This window comes from Enhydra lutris, unplaced genomic scaffold, assembly GCF_002288905.1.
Source record: "Enhydra lutris kenyoni isolate GAN:26980312 unplaced genomic scaffold, ASM228890v2 scaffoldscaffold3, whole genome shotgun sequence".
In the NCBI taxonomy this organism is placed as follows: Eukaryota; Metazoa; Chordata; class Mammalia; order Carnivora; family Mustelidae; genus Enhydra; species Enhydra lutris.
Genome location: NW_019154087.1, coordinates 16237708 through 16256564, shown reverse-complemented (window position 1 = coordinate 16256564; position 18857 = coordinate 16237708). Strand labels below are relative to the sequence as shown.

At 33.0% G+C, this 18857-nt stretch overlaps 1 protein-coding gene across 3 annotated transcripts in view; it reads right to left on the bottom strand.

Annotated features, from left to right (window-relative positions):
• The window catches only part of LOC111156481 (bifunctional heparan sulfate N-deacetylase/N-sulfotransferase 4), a 243861-nt gene extending 228909 nt beyond the window's left edge, over positions 1–14952 (bottom strand). For all 3 annotated transcript variants that reach the window (XM_022517429.1, XM_022517412.1, XM_022517421.1), the window contains exon 1: positions 13975–14952. In XM_022517429.1, the coding sequence (XP_022373137.1) occupies positions 13975–14952 (978 nt within the window). The remainder of the gene's footprint in view (positions 1–13974) is intronic.
• Positions 14953–18857: the final 3905 nt, after the last annotated feature.

Below are 18857 nucleotides of genomic sequence, written 5' to 3'. Positions count from 1 at the left end.
CGATCTGGGTGGCTCAGTGGGTTAAAGCCTCTGCCTTCGGCTCAGGTCATGATCCCAGGGTCCTGGGATCGAGCCCCACGTTGGGCTCTCTGCTCCGCAGGGAGCCTGCTTTCTCCCCCCTCTCTCTCTGCCTGCCTCTCTGCCTACTTGTGATCTCTCTCTGTCAAATAAATAAAATCTAAAAAAAAAAAAAAAAAAAAACCACATTGAGATACCACCTTACACAACTTAGAATGGCCAAGATTAACAAGACAGTAAACAACATGTGTTGGAGAGGATGTGGAGAAAGGGAAACCCTCTTACACTGTTGGTGGGAATACAAATTGGTACAGCCATTTTGGAAAACAGTGTGGAGATTCCTTAAGAAATTAAAAACAGAGCTACCCTATAACCCTACATTTGCACTACTGGGTATTTACCCCAAAGATCCAGATGTAGTGAGAAGAAGGGCCATCTGTAGCCCAATGTTCATAGCAGCAGTGGCCACAGTTGCCAAACTGTGGAAAGAACCAAGATGCCCTTCAACTGATGAATGGGTAAAGGAGATATGATCCATATATACAATGGAGTATTATGCCTCCATCAGAAAGGATGAATACCCAACTTTTATATCAACATGGATAGGACTGGAAGAGATTATGCTGAGTGAAATAAGTCAGTCAGAGAGAGTCAAGTATCATATGGTTTCACTTACTTGTGGAGCATAAGGAACAACACAGAGGACATTGGGTAAAGGAGAGGACAGGTGAGTTCGGGGAAATAGGAGGGGGAGATGAACCATGAGAGACTGTGGACTCTGAGAAACAAACTGAGGGTTTTGGAGGAGAGGGAAGTCGGGGGTTGGGTGAGCCTACTGGTGGGTACTATGGAGGGCACGTATTGCATGGAGCACTGGGAGTGGTGCATAAACAATGACTTTTGGAACACTGAAAAGAAATAAAATAAAATGGGGACAAAAAAAGAAAATTAGTCGATTTTTACAAAATGTCAGGTACTATCCTTAGTACCTTAGTATCCTTCAGTTAAATTATTTAATATTCACAGACACTTGTTGAATATGTGCTATAGATCTCACTCTACAAATGAAGAAAAAGTGTGGCATATAAGGTTAAATAACTTGCCCATAATTATAGTTAAAGACCAATAGAGTCAGGATTTAATCCTTATCTCAAATTAATGTTTTAAGTATTATTTTTGCCAACAAAAAGAATAGTTTTATTCCCACCTAAATCAAGTTTCCTTCAGTGAAACATGTTCATGTCCAGAAAACAAGCAACTTGTATTTAGATCAGATTTGTTTGAAGCAGAATTTTAAGATTGGAATGAAGCATCTTCCCATTATTCAGTTGCTATGCCAAAAACACCCAAAAAACCAAAAACCAACTCTCTGTTTCTCTGTTTTGCAGAAAGAATGCTATCATCCCTAAAAAAGAAAATTTTAAATCTGGCTTCCATTGCTGCTTTTCAAAAGTCACCAGCCAGTCTAACCTTTTTTTTTTTTTTTTCTTTCCAGGAAGAGTAATTCGTCTTGTATTATTTTGTGTCATTATAATATACCTAGGTAGGGAGTTATTTTTGGTTTATTCTGCAATTTTTTTTGTGAGGAAGCTTTCTGTATTGGAAAATTGTTGTCATTCATTGATTTTGAAAAAGTCAGAGTTATTATTGTTTGAATATTACATCTCTATTATCTTCTGGAGATTAGATCAGATTCACTAGTTTAAAAAAGATTTCAGATTATATTTAAAAAATCAGCAATATGAAGTTATATTTTGTTACAGAGACACAACTAAGTCCATAAGACATAGAAAGGTTGGGAGTAAAAACATGCATAATGGTTTAGTGAGTAAAACTGCCAAAGTGGAACTATAATAATATTAAACAACAAAACAACAACAAAAAATCTTAGTTAAAAAAATATTGCAGATATGATAGAAGTCACTTCATAATGATAATGATAAAGGTTTTAATTCATCAGAAAGATATAATAATAGTAAATGTCTAAGAAGTCAAAAAAGCAGAGCTGTATAATATATAAATCACAAACTGAAAGCATTAGCAGTAATACTGTTTATACGATAGTCAATGTAGATATAGACATACCTCTCGCAGATCAAACAGATAAAATATACACAGATCAGCAGACAAAAATTTAGAAAGGTTACATAGGATTTGAGCAACACAATTAACAATCTTATGCAAGGATGAGAACTAGATCTCTGAACCTGGAGAAGAAACACACTTTTCAAGCACACATGTAGGAGGAACCAAAAGAAAATGAAACATTGTACTCCCCCATAATACAACTCCAAATAAATTAGCAAACACTCACTATAAAGATCATACTGAATTAGAAATCAGTTTCAAAAGGATACTTAAAACGCTTTATATATTGGGAAAATTTGAAAACACACTCCTGATTGATTCAAAGGTCAAAAAAAGAAATGTGATAAAAATTAGACAAAACTCATAACTGAATGATAACTATACCACTTTTAAAAAGCACACACAGTTATTTAAATTATAATCTTAAAGTATATGACCCTAAAAACTATATTAGATGAGAGAAGAAGGGTAGTTAATGAGTTAGTTATATATTTTAAGAAGACAGAAAAAGAACCAGAGAATAAAACAAAAATTCCACAAGGGAAGAATGTACAAGGATAAAAGCAAACACTGAAAGGGAAATAAAAAGGAACAATGAAGAGTACTAAAAAAAGAGAAAATAAAATTAGCTAAAATGGATCAATCAAGAAAATAGAAGAGGAAAAAATGGACATTAGAAATGAAACTGTGATATAACCACCTGCTAGAGAGATTAAAAATATAACAAATTTTTATTGTGAACAAATTTAAACTAGACATATTGAGGTAATACAATGGAAAAATTTCTTAAAAATATAAATTATAAAGTAACTCATAAAGATAGTTTAAAAAGAAAAAAATATATAATAGTAATTTTAAAAGAGTTAATAATTTTAAAATATCCCCAAGTGAAATTTTTAGGTTCAGGTTATTTTAGAGAACATTTAAATAACAGATAAGATCAGTATTTCACAAACTTCTTGAGATAGAGATGACAAAATATACATACCAAAAAATGCCCATAATGTATTTAAAACACAGATATATTTTACTACAATAAAAATTAAGTATTTTTCATCAGTGAAATGACCTTTAAAGAAGTGAAAAGACATGTAGTAATGCAGGAGAAGATATTTGGAAACATATCATCAACAAAGGATGAATCCAGACTATATAAAGAACTAAAAATCAATATAAAAACAAATGATTCAGGGGCGCCTGGGTGGCTCAGTGGGTTAAGCCTCTGCCTTCGTCTCAGGTCATGATCTCAGTGTCCTGGGATTGAGTCCCACATCGGGCTCTCTGCTCAGCGGAGAACCTGCTTCCTCCTCTATCTCTCTCTCTGCCTGCCTCTCTGCCTACTTGTGATCTCTCTCTGTGAAATAAATAAATAAAAAATAAATTAAAAAAAAAACAAAAAAAACAAATGATTCAAAGTTAAAATGAGAAAACAACACATAGGTTTTGCAAAATATGTGAAAAAGTAGGAGAGGAGAGATGAATAGGTAGAGCACAGAGGATTTTTTCAGGCAGTGAAAATGTTCTGTTTGATACCATTAATGATGAATCCTTATCATTACACAATTGTCCAATCTAATAGACTATACAACACCAAGAGTGAAACTTAGTGTAAGCTATGGATTTTGGATGATTATGTGTCAGTGTAGGTTCATCAATTGCAAAATGTATCACTTTGGTGAGGGATGTTGGTAACGGGGGAGGCTATGTATGTGAGGGGGCAAAGAATATACGGGAAACCTCTGGACCTTCCTGTCAATCTTGCTATAAACCTAAAACTGCTCAAAAAAATAAAGTCATAACAAAAAAAGTCAATGTGATGAAAGCAAACATTGTGAGAGAACTGTTTCAGAATAAAATAAACAGATTATGTTGATAAGCATTATTACATTACAAATCTTGATTTGATCCTGAAAAACTAAAATAAGATATAAAGTAATTTTTTGGCCACTTGGATAAATTTTTAATATAGTGTATAACAAAATATTGTACATTTAAACTTTCTCAAGTATGATACTGTTGTGTTTATTGAAGGAGAAAATCCTTTTCTTAGGCAATCAACACTGAGGTAGTTAGAAATGAAATCGGATGTTTTACAATTAAAAATATGAAAATTTGAAAAAAAATGGCTATTAAGTACAAAAAAGCTATTCAACCTCATAAATAATCAAGAAATGCAAATAACAACTCATATACAATTATATATCCACCAAATAGCCAAAAAAATTAAAAGTCTTACAAAACCAACATTGGAAAAAATAAATACTACACAGAAATTAAGTATCATGAACTAGAATTATAATCATCAGTGTAGAAGAATCTAAGGAATAAAAGGAGAAAATTACAGAAAATTTGTATGGTATGTATGGTAACATTCACAATGTATGGTATCTCTCAAAATTCAGGACACTACCTCTCCAGCAGAAAAAGTGGTTATGTGACAGGGAAGGTGGTGGTAATATTCTATACCCTAAGCTAAGTGGTATGGACAAAGCCATTTTTCTTCTTATCATGCTTTAAATAATATTCATCATATACACTCTTTAAAATGCATGAAATGTTTCAAAAGTATAATAATAAAGGAACACATCAGAGGAATATTTGATTTATTTGAAAAAAGAAAGTAGCAGGTGGAAATTTTCAACCCCAGCAAAGAGCTAGAGAGCACAGCTCAAAGTAGACATGAAAAATTATGAATTGAATGAAAAGAAAATTCAATGTTTATAACTACTTTAATAGTTTAATCTGTTATCTTAATAGTAGTAGTAGTAGTAGTAGTAATAATAATAATAATATTCTAGCTGCCTCAGGATTATATAATCAAGATGCTTTATTACATGATAATTTGTTTCAGAACATGTGTATTTCTATAGTCAGTATAAAATGAGTAAGTTTTTGTTTTGTTTTGTTTTTCTCTTTAGTTATTCTTTAGAAATAAAACCATTTTGTGGTATCTTTTCATGATTATCATAACAAAAACATGGTGGCCTTAGCAAAAGAGGTTCATTATAATCTGAGCATTAATCACTATTTATATCATCACAGAGAATGACAAAATATACAAAACTAATCAGAAAATATCCGCATAAATATCCCCAGGGCTTTTGGGCATTAACAATGAGATTTAAGAACTCGAATCAAGGTTGTTTTTCTACCTTGCTGAGACTTGGCTAGCCTGCTTGTTTTTACCAAAATATTTTCTAACATTTTCTCTTTCCCTTGGAGACAATTGCTACATCTCAAGTAGCAAAATGGAGCTCATAGACTTTGTGTTCTTCCCCTGGTGTATCAAGAGATTGTTCTCTACTCAGTAATTATCTTATATTATAAACTGACCAAAGTGAGCACTCATGTTCATGTTAGATCCATTACTATTTAACCTGTTTTGAGTGCAAACGAATTCAGGGAATGTCCAATCTTAAATTAAAATTGAATTTGTATGCGAAAAGCTTTTGTTCTGTGCAGAAAATCCTCACTTAGTAAGAGGTCTTATTTTAAAATATAATTTTTAAAAAAATAATAATTAATTGATACCCAGAAAACAGGTTTAAATGAAAGTATGCCTTTAAAACCCTTGTTCCAACAAAAAATGCAGATATGTTCAGAATGAACACTGTCATCAAGATAATCATATGAAAATAATCACATGAAACCTAAATAAAAATCTTTCATTAAAAATGTAATTTCTGGGGCACCTGGGTGGCTCAGTTGGTTAAGCAATTGCCTTTGGCTCAGGTCATGATCTTGGAGTCCTGCAATTGAGACCCACATTGGGCTCCCAGCTCCATGGGGAGTCTGTTTCTCCCTCTGACCTTCTCCCCTCTCATGCTCTCTCTCTCTTTCTCAAATAAATAAATAAAATCTTTAAATATATATGTATATGTGTGTGTGTATATATGTATGTATATATAAAATTTCTGGACACAATAACTAAAAATGAGGCTCTAGCTTTCTTGTTCCCTTTATACTTAACCCCTATACATCACTCCACATTTCAAGGATATTTATGATAAAGTCATTTGGTACACCTCACAGTCAAGTTAGAAGGGGGTCATATTGCAATTCTTGTTAATCAAGAGGTCATAAATAAGAAGGAGAAAGAATTCAAATTGCCAAATTCCAGATAAATGATTGTGCTTACTCTGTTGCATGAACACCATGCTGTTTACAGTTAGACATTCCTTTAATTTTATTCCTTTGGACAACAAGCATTTATTGAGGTTTCAGGCTTTCTTCCATATAATTAATGAAGAGGCTGTTGGATGGCTACTATCTTAGTACATGAAAAAGTTTTCCTCTGTATGAAAGTAACTTGTCATAATCTTGGGTTTATTACAGGATATCCAAAAGATGGAGTCAACCTGTTTTCCTTCCTTGATTTCCCTTTAGCAATCATCACTAAGATTAAGCTTGATGATATTTCCACCTCTGACAGTGTCCAAAAATTCAGACTTGCTTTTTTAAATGCCTACATCTGAATATCCCTATACATTAAATCATTAGACCTTAAACAAAACACCTAATTTCCCAACACCTTTTCTTCTGCCAGATTCTGCATATGTTAAAGCATACACCCAGGAAAAACCATGATGCTATCTCATCTCCACCTGTTTCTCTGTTCCTCCTTTCTGTATGTGCCTAAGTCCTGTCAATTCTACTTCTGCATGGGCTCTCCTAATCTCCCCTTTCCATCCTAACTGCCACCAAGCTAAATTGAATAAATCTTAGAATTCAGGCTCTGTCCTAGCAACTTACCATGTCTTATTTCATTAAAACCTCACTATAATGCTAAGAGGTGGGTCTTTTTACACCAGTGTTACAGATCTATAACCTGAGAATTGGAGAGGTTAATAAGTATGTCCAAAGTTAACTGGTTACTGCTGGCACTGAGACTCAAACCCAAATCCACACCATCGTTTTCTAAAAGAAAGCATAGACATTAGTGACAGTCTGGGTTTGTTTGCTCTGCCACTTATTAGCTAGATGAGTATCTTAATATTGCCAAACCTCATTTTATTCATTCCATAAATGTACAAAATATTTCCTCTTAGTGTTGTTGTATTTAATGATATTCCTGTTAATGATTAGCACAATGCTTAGTGTATATGACTATGCTAAATAAATCATTTTTAAAAAATATGTAAGAATTATTATTTCTATATTATTGTAATAGGTTCTTTGAGAGGTCTCCACAAAAAAAAAACAAAAAAAAAAAAAACAAAAACATGTCCCTGATTCAAACAATATATTTTTCTTCAATCCCGTTCTGATCATTTTACTTTCTGGTTTAAAATTTTCAGTGACTCAAATAGTATCCTTCTGCAAGAAAGCTCTATATTATGGACACAACCAGTATCTTCATCATTTAATAACACTTACTTTACTTCCTTACTTATTCATGCAGCCAATGCAGTCAACTTACCATTCCCCCAAATCTGGTATTTTTAGCCAAATCTTAGCTTGGGTTGATACATTGACCATGAATATACCACCCCCTCTAGATTTGCTAGTGTTATGTCATACCATGACTGAGGACTCAAATGCTACTTCCTCCATGAAATTTCCCTAATTACTAGAAGAATTCCTCTTCTTTGTTCCCATTGTTCACATTTTGTCATGGTATATTTTACATTCTACCTTGTAATGCAGATAATTGTGAACATGTCCTGCCTATACTAATGAAATCAAGAACTGAATATTTTATGTTTGTGTAAATTTTATAATAAAAAATGACATTCAGAGCCCATAGATGAAATCATTATTTCTCACCTGTATAAATATATAACTGGATTAAGTTATATGAAGTTAATAAACAAAATGTAAATCTTTTTAGTTAAATGCCCAATTTGGAGGGGTATTACTAATATATGTTTTCTCTTTTTTTTCCATTCTTGTCTTTTAAAAGTGTACTTTTATATCACTTTGGTAACTTTTTAAGTACAGACAATATTTACTTCCGTAAATAAATCTTTTTTTGGAAGAGAGAGTTTTTTCTTCCATTGACAAAGTCAAAGTCAAAGTCAAAGTCGAAGTACCACATGAAAAAAATTCAGAAGAAAATCTGAGACATTAACATTGAGCTTATAAATAAAAGAAGAAAATTTTTTATTAAATACATCTATATGTTGGCTGTCCTCTTCCAAGCCTGGAAATAAAATTCAAGTTTTGTTTGAGTTTTTCTGAGATCACTATTCACTTTTGTCTGCTTATCTTTTGAACCAACCAAGCATCCTCAAATCGTATACCTAATTCTTGTACCCAGGCATCTGAGGAGTCCATGAGGTACTAAATGCAGTCCTTTTCTTAGAGTCCTGAGGATTAAGGCATTCTAGGTCAGTGTCAGGACTGCAATTTCAGCAAGTCTTGCTGATGGCTCCTTTCTTCTGTACAGCATTATTGTTATGCCTGAGCTCTTGCCTTCCAAGTTCCCTGTCACGTGTCCAATGCTGAACTCCATGTTGTTAAATGCTACCCTTCTTCTATGATTAGGGCACTGCCTTCTATGCCATTTTTCTCAGGTGGAAGACATTCTTTGCCTACAGACTAATCCCAGAACTGGGTACCTTCAGTCTGTTTTGTAATATCGTTGGTAAAACCTAATCCCATCTTTCTGGGCCAGTTTTTGGTTGTTATGCTACTGTTACTGATTGCATGTCTTGCTCACTTACTTAGAAACTGCCAAAAACTTTCAGATGCTTCTTGCTTGATTGTCTGACTAGGCCATCCATCCAACTCCTATTGCCTGGACTGTTCTGCATTGCTAAATCTACACTGGTTGATAAGTGTCAAATATGGATTCCATTTATCACATATAATTTTTACTTTTCAGCTCCATTTTTGATAGTGATCCTTTCAGTCTAGGATATCAAGGATTCTTAAAAAAAAAATGTTTCCCTATTAATTTGTCAGATATAACAACCTGTTTCAGTTCTAATTATAAAATGTTAGAAAACTAATCTTTTCATTTACCAGTGTAGCCTCTCATCTTCTATATCAATATTCTAGCACCAGAAAGCTCCTGTTTTCTTAGATCATGACTTTAGAAATCATAACATTTTTTTCTTTTTCTCTTCCAACCCTTATTGAAATGGTTAATCAAGATTTTAAAATTTTCTTCTGTGATAGATTTCTTCTTTCCTATTCATAGCAATCTGATCTTTGTTAAATGTGATAATTCCTACAAATGCCTTTATATCTATTAACTTCCCATCTTTCACGTTTTGGTCATTCAATTTGCACAATATCTTTTACACTTTAAATCTCTGGGCATATGATTTTCAACTCAGGAAATATGTAGTCAAATAAATGCATGGAAATATCCAGGTTAAGATATTCCTAAATCATTTTATCTGGATCAAGCCTTAACACTAATCTAGGGTACAGATCCATCAAAAATACCATGTAGAGGGAAAAAAGAAAAAGAAAAAAAAAAGAAACCAATGAGTTTGCTCCCCTCCTTCTTCTCCTCCTCCTCCTCCTTCCCCTCCCCCTCCTCCTCCTCCTTCTTCTTTTCTTTCTTCTTTTTCTTCTTCTTCTTCTTTTGGATTTCAGATTTATAACATAGGTTTTTTTTTTTTTTTTTCTAGTTCTGCCCCCTACTTAAAATATATGTCACTTGTTTTGAGATAAACCTCAAAACTACCCTTAAATTATTTTTTGGAGGGGAGGGAGGTGGGGGTTGGGAGGGCCTGGTGGTGGGTATTAAGGAGGGCACGTATTGCATGGGGCACTGGGTGTGGTACATAAACAATGAATCTTGGAACACTGAAAAAATAAAATTTAACATGTCTAAGTTTCCTTGTTATGTTCTTTCTCATATGTACATGTGTGAGAAAAACTGTCTCATTGTCTAATTTTGGAGTTGGTTCATGTACATGAGGATGCTAAGTAAGAGTTAATGCTAACGATTTATTCAGGGAGTCAACTTAAAGAGAAATCTCCATCTACTGGTGTCATTAGGACATGTATCACCTTCTCATAAGAAGTAGGACTTAAGATACCTTTTGAAATAAAGGTAGATTCAGAGAACATATTTTAGTCAAGGCACAAAAACTGAGAAAAGAGATCAAGGTAGACATGTGCAAGCTCTGGCTGAGGAAGAGACAGGGAGCTAGCCTAATACAAGTAGCATGTACTGAGAAATATTAAGAATAAATATGGAGAAGATAAATTGAACTGGACCATATGGAACCTTAAAATAAGAAGTTTAGATTTATTAGGCAGAAAAGGTCCAATAGTCTTACATACAGTAGATGGTTAATAAATAAATAAATGTATTTCTTTACGAAATGTAAAGACACACAAAAATCCTAATAATGATGTTTTGTTGCCAACAGACAAAGTAACAGCAGGTCAAAGAATTGATTAAAGCATTAAAATTATTGAGAGCATCAATAATAAATCTGATTTCCTTGCCCATGTGGAAGCTTACATTCACCATGTTCATGTTTTCAAAACCCTTATTGGGAAAGAACATTTATTCTATCTTAGGAAACTATGATAAAAAATCATATTAATTTTACCAAACATCTATGGCTGTACCAAAAGTTCCAACCAAGAGTAAAGTATTTTCCATAGAAATCAAATTAGTGGGCTGCAAGAAGTTTTTTAGAATTAAAATTTTAATAAATAGTTTAGCCTTTTATTATTTTTGCTTTCCCTAAAAATGCATCATTACTCAACTGTTATGACATTGGGAATGAACATTACAAACATATAATTAAGGCCATTAAGAAAATGAGAGTTGTCTTCAAAACTAGTAAAGAATAAGTTCAAGTATACAAGACATTACCCTAAAAAGCCTGAAGTCATCCTGTTAATAGAAGTTTAGATGTACAATATTTTGTGATTGCCTCTAAGACCACACAGAAATATTACCAGGTCAAAACATGACCATATTCTCTGACTATATTGATAGCTATATTTTATAATCATTTGAAATATAATTAGTTTTTAGAAGATCATATACATAAATAATTTTTCTCTTATATCTTGAGTTTTTATATATATGATAAAATTTTGGCAATAATTAAATGATAGTTACTGCAAATACCTGATCTTAATTTTGTTTGCCTTGGAAATGAACCTACTGATTTCTATCTCAATGGCTTTGGTTAGAGGAAGGCATGATAAACTCAGATAAAGTATGCAGGTTTCTGAAAGAAGCTAGATACATGGTAGCTCAGGTCAGGTAGAACCTTGAAGTGAAAAGAATATGGGTTTTCAAGTTCAGTTAAAAACAAAAAGCAAAAAACCCTGGGAGCCTGTGTGGCTCAGTCATTATGCTTCTGCCTTTGGCTGGGGTCATGATCCCAGGGTCGTGGGATTGAGTCCTGCATTGGGTTCCCTGCAGGGAGCCTGCTTCTCCTTCTGTCCCTCCCCCTGCTTATGCTCTCTCTCTCTCTCTGAAATAAATAAATAATGAAATCTTTAAAAAACAAAACAAAACCAAAAACTCGAGATCTTTCCCTGTATCAAATACTAAATCTTAAATGTGTTAATTTTTTAGCAGTATGATCCAGAATCTCTATCTCAAAATGGGAAAATACGTTCAAGCTAAAATATGCTAATATATTTTTTATCAACAGAGTGAAGTGGTTTTGTAGGCAAAACTGTTTAAATTTGTTGTTAAATGCTCCCAGCTATGTGCTCCAGGTTTAACTGTGGGAGTGGGCCAGGGAGAGTCCGATCATGTAAATAACCAAGAATTTTCAACCATGAACCATATGCTTTCCCATATGTGTTCTGTTGAGGAATGGAATACCTTTACTTTCTATTTCAGTATTACAGAGAGAAATTTTAGTTACCATGCAATACTCTTGTTTAGTAAATTCAGTGAGAGTTTGAAGGAAGATGGGTCTCTCCTCATTTTTACCAGTGTATAATTAAATGTTACAATACCAGAAAAGGAAAATGAGGGTGAAGAACAGGGGAGTATTGAGAATTTCTCTACAAATATATATTTTTCTTTTTCCACAATATCATATTAATCTAAAAATAAGGTCAAAATAAAAATCAAATGCCAAGGGCTGGGACTAGAATTTTTATACTTGGAAAACTATTTCCTCTTGACCTTTAAATAACCAAGAGGATAATAGACCTCACATCCAATCAAGTTTCTGATACTCTTGGACAAACAGTTCTGAGGAGGAATCAGCAACAAAAGGGGTAACAAAAGGGGCAGGAAGAAGTATTTTTTTCAAAGTGACAGTCAGTGCATGAGTGTGTGTGTGTGTGTGTGTGTACAGTATATAATTAAGATACATGTGCACATACATACACAAATTACATATATACCCATATACACATACAACATTCCTAATCCTTTCTCTGCCTGTGACATTGTTCCAGCTTTTGTTAAATTTCGGTATTCTATTACTTTGTTGGGGATTATGTCAGTTAAGAAGTCATCAGTGAATATTGTATAATGCATCAGTGAATATTGTATAATGATGAATAGCTATTTGTTTTTATTGAGAATAAGTGAAAGAGCTGAATTTGAAATAAAAAATTTGTTAGAGTTACAAAAACCTTTTCAATTCATGTTTTGTTAAACTGAAATTAGGAAACACTTTCCTTTGAGGATTTCAGTGTAGGAATCACTCAGAGAAATTTTGAAGTATATAACCTCTTCTTAAGTTTATGATTTTGAAATAAAAATAAAACTAGTATTTATACTAATTAAAGGAATAGCAAATACAAAATAAGAAAAAAAAAAAACGGATCTAGAGAGAACTCAAGAGGCATCACTTAATTCCTTTACAATAATGTCCAAAATAAAATATTTGGGTACCAGTCAAGCGATGTTTCATTCAGTGGCTCATTAAAAGCAAAGTTCACTGGTTCACATGTACTTTGAAGGTTTTCAAAAAGTGATCTTATATCGCTGGTCTTAATCATATTTTACTTTCGTGGTCAGAGGTCTTAGGATGGAGAAAAATGTTATCATTTTGAAGTTAATGAGGTTTCTTCTTTGGGGGATTAAAAAAGCAGGAGTTCAAAAAAAAATGCCATGATCTTAATAATCTTTATTTCTCTCATAATTTTAAGTTGTGTGCTATTATTCCTATGTTGGCTAAACTTATTTGTCCAATAATGAATTTAGTTATATATAGGACAAGGCAGACACAAATGAGAATATTGAATCAAGAGGAAAAAGACGGAATTTTTCTCAGAATTACCTACCAAACCAAGTGGCTTTTTCCTCTATCTAATAGCAATTGCAAGGTAAATTTGTTATATAGTCAATTTGATCATAACTGGAAGTACTAACACTGTTGTGTTACCCCAAATAATATGATAAGTTAATAAAAGAGATAATAATGGAAGACTTCTGAGTTCAAATCCAATATACTTTCCCTACAAACTGTATTTTTGCTCATATCTATATTTATGAATCTACGAACATTTCATATAAACAAACACTATGCTTATTGGAAGTTACAAAAGATCCTGGGTTACTTCTTCACCTTGTATTTCAACTATCATTGTCAAACCAAAGTAGAGCCCGGGGATCAGTGGAGAGATCAAGTTTTGTGATTACATCAGTCTTACTGCTACAAACTGCAACATGTGCTAAAATAAGGGAGACAGTTCTCAGGGTTCCACCTGAGGTGTCTCTAAGAAGAGACAAGGAGATTAAGTTCAAATGTTCTTTGGAATATTTTAGTTCTATCTCCTCTAAAGCATCTGGGTATGTGTGTGAGGAGTAGTTAAGGCTTAGTTCAAAATTTTTTTAATGCCTAATTAATTTCAAACATACCACATCTGAAAATTTTGTGTAATTAGGAATCTAAAATATTCAAAATTATATTTTATTAATACCACAGTTAGTGAAATAAAAATTACAATGTTATTTATAAATGTTCTTACCTTTACATCTTTGACATTCATCCTTGTTCCCTCTTTCCCAACAAAGATATCATCAATGTCCACCAGAATATATCTGTCCAAGGACAGTGTCAGCCTCTTCCCTGACAGGAAGGAAATGGCATCTATGAAGATGAGCTTATGTAGCCAAAAGTTTAAGTTGTTGCCAAAAAGAACTCGCTGAATTCCATCATGAAGTCCCAGATCCTGAATCACCGTCGCGTAGAGTGGTTTGCTGGATGAGGATGAAAGGGATTTTTCTGTCTGTAATTCAGTTAAAAGCACAGGCTGGTAGGTTGAATGATTATATTGGAAAATAGTCCAGTCTTCCCCAGGAAGAGGGCCTTTCTCAACCTTGGGGGCTTTGGTAATATGCAGCAAAGGAGACTGAGTGTTGACAAAACAGTCCTTTAGAGCTAGATTATTGAAAAGGTTTAATGGAAAGCCTTTTAATTGTGTACTTGGTAAGCTGTTCTCATTGGCTTTATGAAAACCGATTATACTAACACTGTATTCCACACAGTATTTTTCTAAAAGCTCTCGATTCCATGAATCCATGCTGACATACTTCAGAATATTTTCATAAATAACTAAAATATATTTCCCTTTGCCATTATCTGTAAGAGGAGGTATATCCCCCTTGCCGGGGGCAATGACCATTTGGTACTGAAATCGGCTAGATTCCAAGATAGCTATGATATCTTGACCAAGTTGAGAGTATTGGCTCTCCACAAATAGGAGGATGGTAGGAGCAGTTTTGGATGTATCAATAGGTTTAATTGTTTTTATCTCCAGTGAACGATATGGTAGACTTTTGATGTCAGCACATTCTGCATCTGCAGTGGTTTCAATAAGTGTCATTTCCTGTTTATAGCCAGAGTAGAGGAAATAGGCAGAAATGACAATGCTCACCAAGCAAAAGGTAGCTAAGAGAACAATCAATGTTCGAAAACTTCTCCGCAGCTTCACAATAAGATTCATTTTTTAAAATACCGCTTTGGAAGTTTATTCCAATTTCTTTTCCTAAAGTGCCATAGTGAATAAAGTATGAGATGATGCAAATATCACTCCCCACAAGTTCATGTAACCATTGCAAACCATGTAAAATGTTTGAAGGGGTCACAAGTAAGTTAGAGCTGGAAGGCAACGGAGCAGGAGATCAAAAGTCGAAGAGATTTTGAATTTGTCCAACACCAAATATTGATGCAGAATCCTTTAAACATTATCTGAAAAAAAAAAAGAGAAATGTAATGACTAAGACATAAATAGAAATAGAAGTATTTATGTGATATAGATGCTTATATACAAGAAACATACATATTGGAGATAATTTTAGAATATTAATATGCTAAAATATTAATAGGCTGAAGTTTACAGTCTAAGTTTTTATTATTAGAGTAGATTTGTTCATGTCCTCAAAAATACAGAATCTTAATCTTATTTGATTTTGGCAAAGAGTACACACACACACACACACACATTTTTTAGATCATTTTTCAAACTAGCCATCTCAAAAGAGAAGAGAGGTAAGAAAGAAAGCTTTAGTGCAAATATTAATTACCATAAAGATGGCTTCTACAGAACTGGTAACCATTATTTACATAAAAAATTAGGAAATCATGTATTTGTGTGGGAGTTGGAACAGTGAAACATGTTCTTAAGTATCTGTTCAGTATCTGGAGTGCCAAGCTGAGGGAATGATTTTGTCTTAAGTATACAGTTGTTACAGGTTTTTCCCTTCAATAACGTATCCTTTTCAGAAGTTACAAGGAGGCACTTGGTCTCCTTCACTGTAACAGCCAAAATAGGTAAGATTTGTCCTCTATTTTTAGAAGCAAAGTGAGAAAAAACTATGGAAGAAAGAACAAAATGGGAACACCCATGCTCAGACCCCTCTAATAAGAGGTCAGGAACCTAGATAAGAAGGAAAGCTTTGACATGTTTGTCTCAAAATACATTCCTAAATTTGGCTTACTCCTATAATCAGAACTAAAGTGGAATTTTTATTAATTTATTTTTATCCATTATTAATTTTTATCCAGCTATCACATGTTCTATTTCTTTAGTTCAAAAGAAAAAGAATGTAGATATAATTAAAAAAAAAAAAAAACTTTCCCCAAATGGCTTCACACAAATGGATATAATTTTCCATTATTAGATTTTTTTTTTTGAAGGATGACTCTGATTTTTAGTGAATTGCTTTCTAGAAAATTTTTATTCATTCTCCTCAAAACTGTTTTAGACTATTTATGGAATTTTCCATTTCCCAATTTGACAAACTAATGTAAAACTAGTGGAAAGCAATCAAAAAGTTCATGCTTTCAATCTGTGATACATATACTTTAATACATAATAATACTGTATATTATTGACATACAACATCATAAAAATCAAAGTAGCCTGTATTATATAATGTAAACAAATTGTATATTGTATGTATTGTATCATATTGTAACTACTTTATGGATTTCTGTATTTTGTTTTTAAATTTAAGGAATTTGTGTAATTAATGGTTATTAATGATTAAAAATTAATGATGAAAACATCGAGTTATTATACTTTATAATATTGTGTCACTACTTCCGTTTTATATTTTTATGTTCTGAAATACATTTTTCTTAGTTGGTAATTTATTTATTTATATACTTACTTATTTATTTTTTAAAATATTTAATTAATTTATTTATTTGAGAGACAGAGGAGGAAGCAGGCTCCTCACTGAACAGAGAGCCCAATGCGGGGCTTGATCCCAGGACCCTGAGATCATGACCTGAGCCGAAGGCAGAGGCTTTAGCTCACTAAGTCACCCAGGCACCCCTTAGTTGGTAATTTAAATAAAACTCAATGATAACTTGAAATAACTTTTGTTTATGTCTTAGATTTTGGAAAAAAATTAAAACAATCCCCCAAATCCATAATTTGAAATTTTATAATTTCTACCAGATATTTTAATTCTTCATATGCAATATATATGTGTATAGTTAAAGAAAGAGGAGACACTTGAATTTTTGCTTGTAAAATACAGTAAAGCAATTTGTCAAAACTTCCCAGTGATTTAATATTTACTTTAAAGGAAAATTAAATTCTATGTTAGGGACTTACTAATATTGGTATCAAACATAATTCTTTAAGATAATTATTTGCTGTCCAAAAACTTTTCAAGTGTTTCAAAATTCTATTTCCTATAAATAAATTGAGATGTAATTTACTAAAAACAAATGAAGTACAGCAATAAAAAGGCTTTGATTTGGTTAAAGTGTATAAATCAATTATACCCTATCCTCTATTTTTATATGTATCTGATAATTTTCATAAAGTACATTTTAAAATTAAAAATTAAATTAAACATTATATCATAAATATTGAAAGAAATTTGAAACTTGTCAAAGGAAATTATGCAGTCTTGTATTATGTCTACTACTAGATTTCTCCAAGTTTATGTATTGATTTAGAAATCCATTTAAGCATACATGGAATTAGCCCCATCCCTACCTTCCCACCCCCCATATCACCCACTAGAGCAGAAATCTATTTAATCCACATACTTTGGGGGTTTGTTTAGTATTTTAAAAATAAATTTAGTTGGGAATTTAAAAAGAAACTAAATGTATGAAAAGTTAATACTTTGCTAAATCCTTATCTGTTCTGACATTAAAGATGTGATTTTTATTTTTGAATACACAAAGGATGAGATGTCAGTTTTGCATATTAGAACAGCTCATGTTAATATGCAATAGTGAAAAAAATTAAAAAGCATATGGAACTAGAATTTGCCAACCAAAAGAATAAATAAAATTTAAATGTGACATTTATTTAACATTAATATGTTCAGAGTTAGAAGAATGATAGATACATTTTATCACTATTGTAGATATGTGAATTTGAATGTGTGAGTGTGAGGATGAGTGTGTGAGTGTGTGTGTTTGTGTGTGTGTGTTTTATCCTAGGGAGTTATCCTTCCCATTCAATCCTCCTACCTATCCTTCCCTAACAAAAATTATCCAGTGGAAGGGAGGAAGTCTGGACAATAAAAGATGGTACAGCAAAGATGTTTACTTATGTTCTATGCCTGAGAGAGGAGACAGTTTGACATCGTTATGGATGCCAAAGCGATGTAGTCTGTGATTTGTTTGACTCTCTTATTGTGAAATATAGAAAAAAATTATACACACACACACACACACACACACACACACACCACATATCTGCCCTCCAGTTCCTGGCATAAAGCTCCCAAAACACTTGTAATTTCCTAAATGATAAGAGCACTAGGAGCATCTTTTGTTCTAATATTTGGTCTTTGACCCTGGTTCCTGACACAGAGCTCCTAAAGCCCTTGGAATTTCCTGGGTGATAGCAGTATCTTTTTCTCTAGTGAGGCAATGCTTAATGGGCTCCTGGTGGTCACTAGAAAGACCAAGCCCTGTTTAGAAGCTTAGAACATTCAGCTTGGCCCCCATCTACAGAAAAGAGAGAGGGAATTTGGGTCAGTGATGGATCATGACCGAATGATGAAGCTTCTATAAAATTCCCAAAATTTGGAGGTCTGTAAAGCTTCCACGTTGGTGAAGATATCCACAAACCAGGAGGGTGATACACAGGGACAGAAATTCCTGCACTTAGGACCTTACCATACCTTATCTTATATGTATCTTCATCTGGCTGTTCATTTGTATTTTTTATCATACAAGAAATTGGTAAATCAAAGTGATTCCAGGTTGTGTGAGCTTTCTAGCAAACAATTGAATCTGAATCCAAGGTTAGGGTGTAAGAATCCTTGATTTGTCTCAAAGTCAGAGAGAAGAAATTATCATACCACTTGAGTTAAATAAACTTTGATCCCAAGTCTGGTAAATCTACCTTTCACATGTCCTAATACATCTATC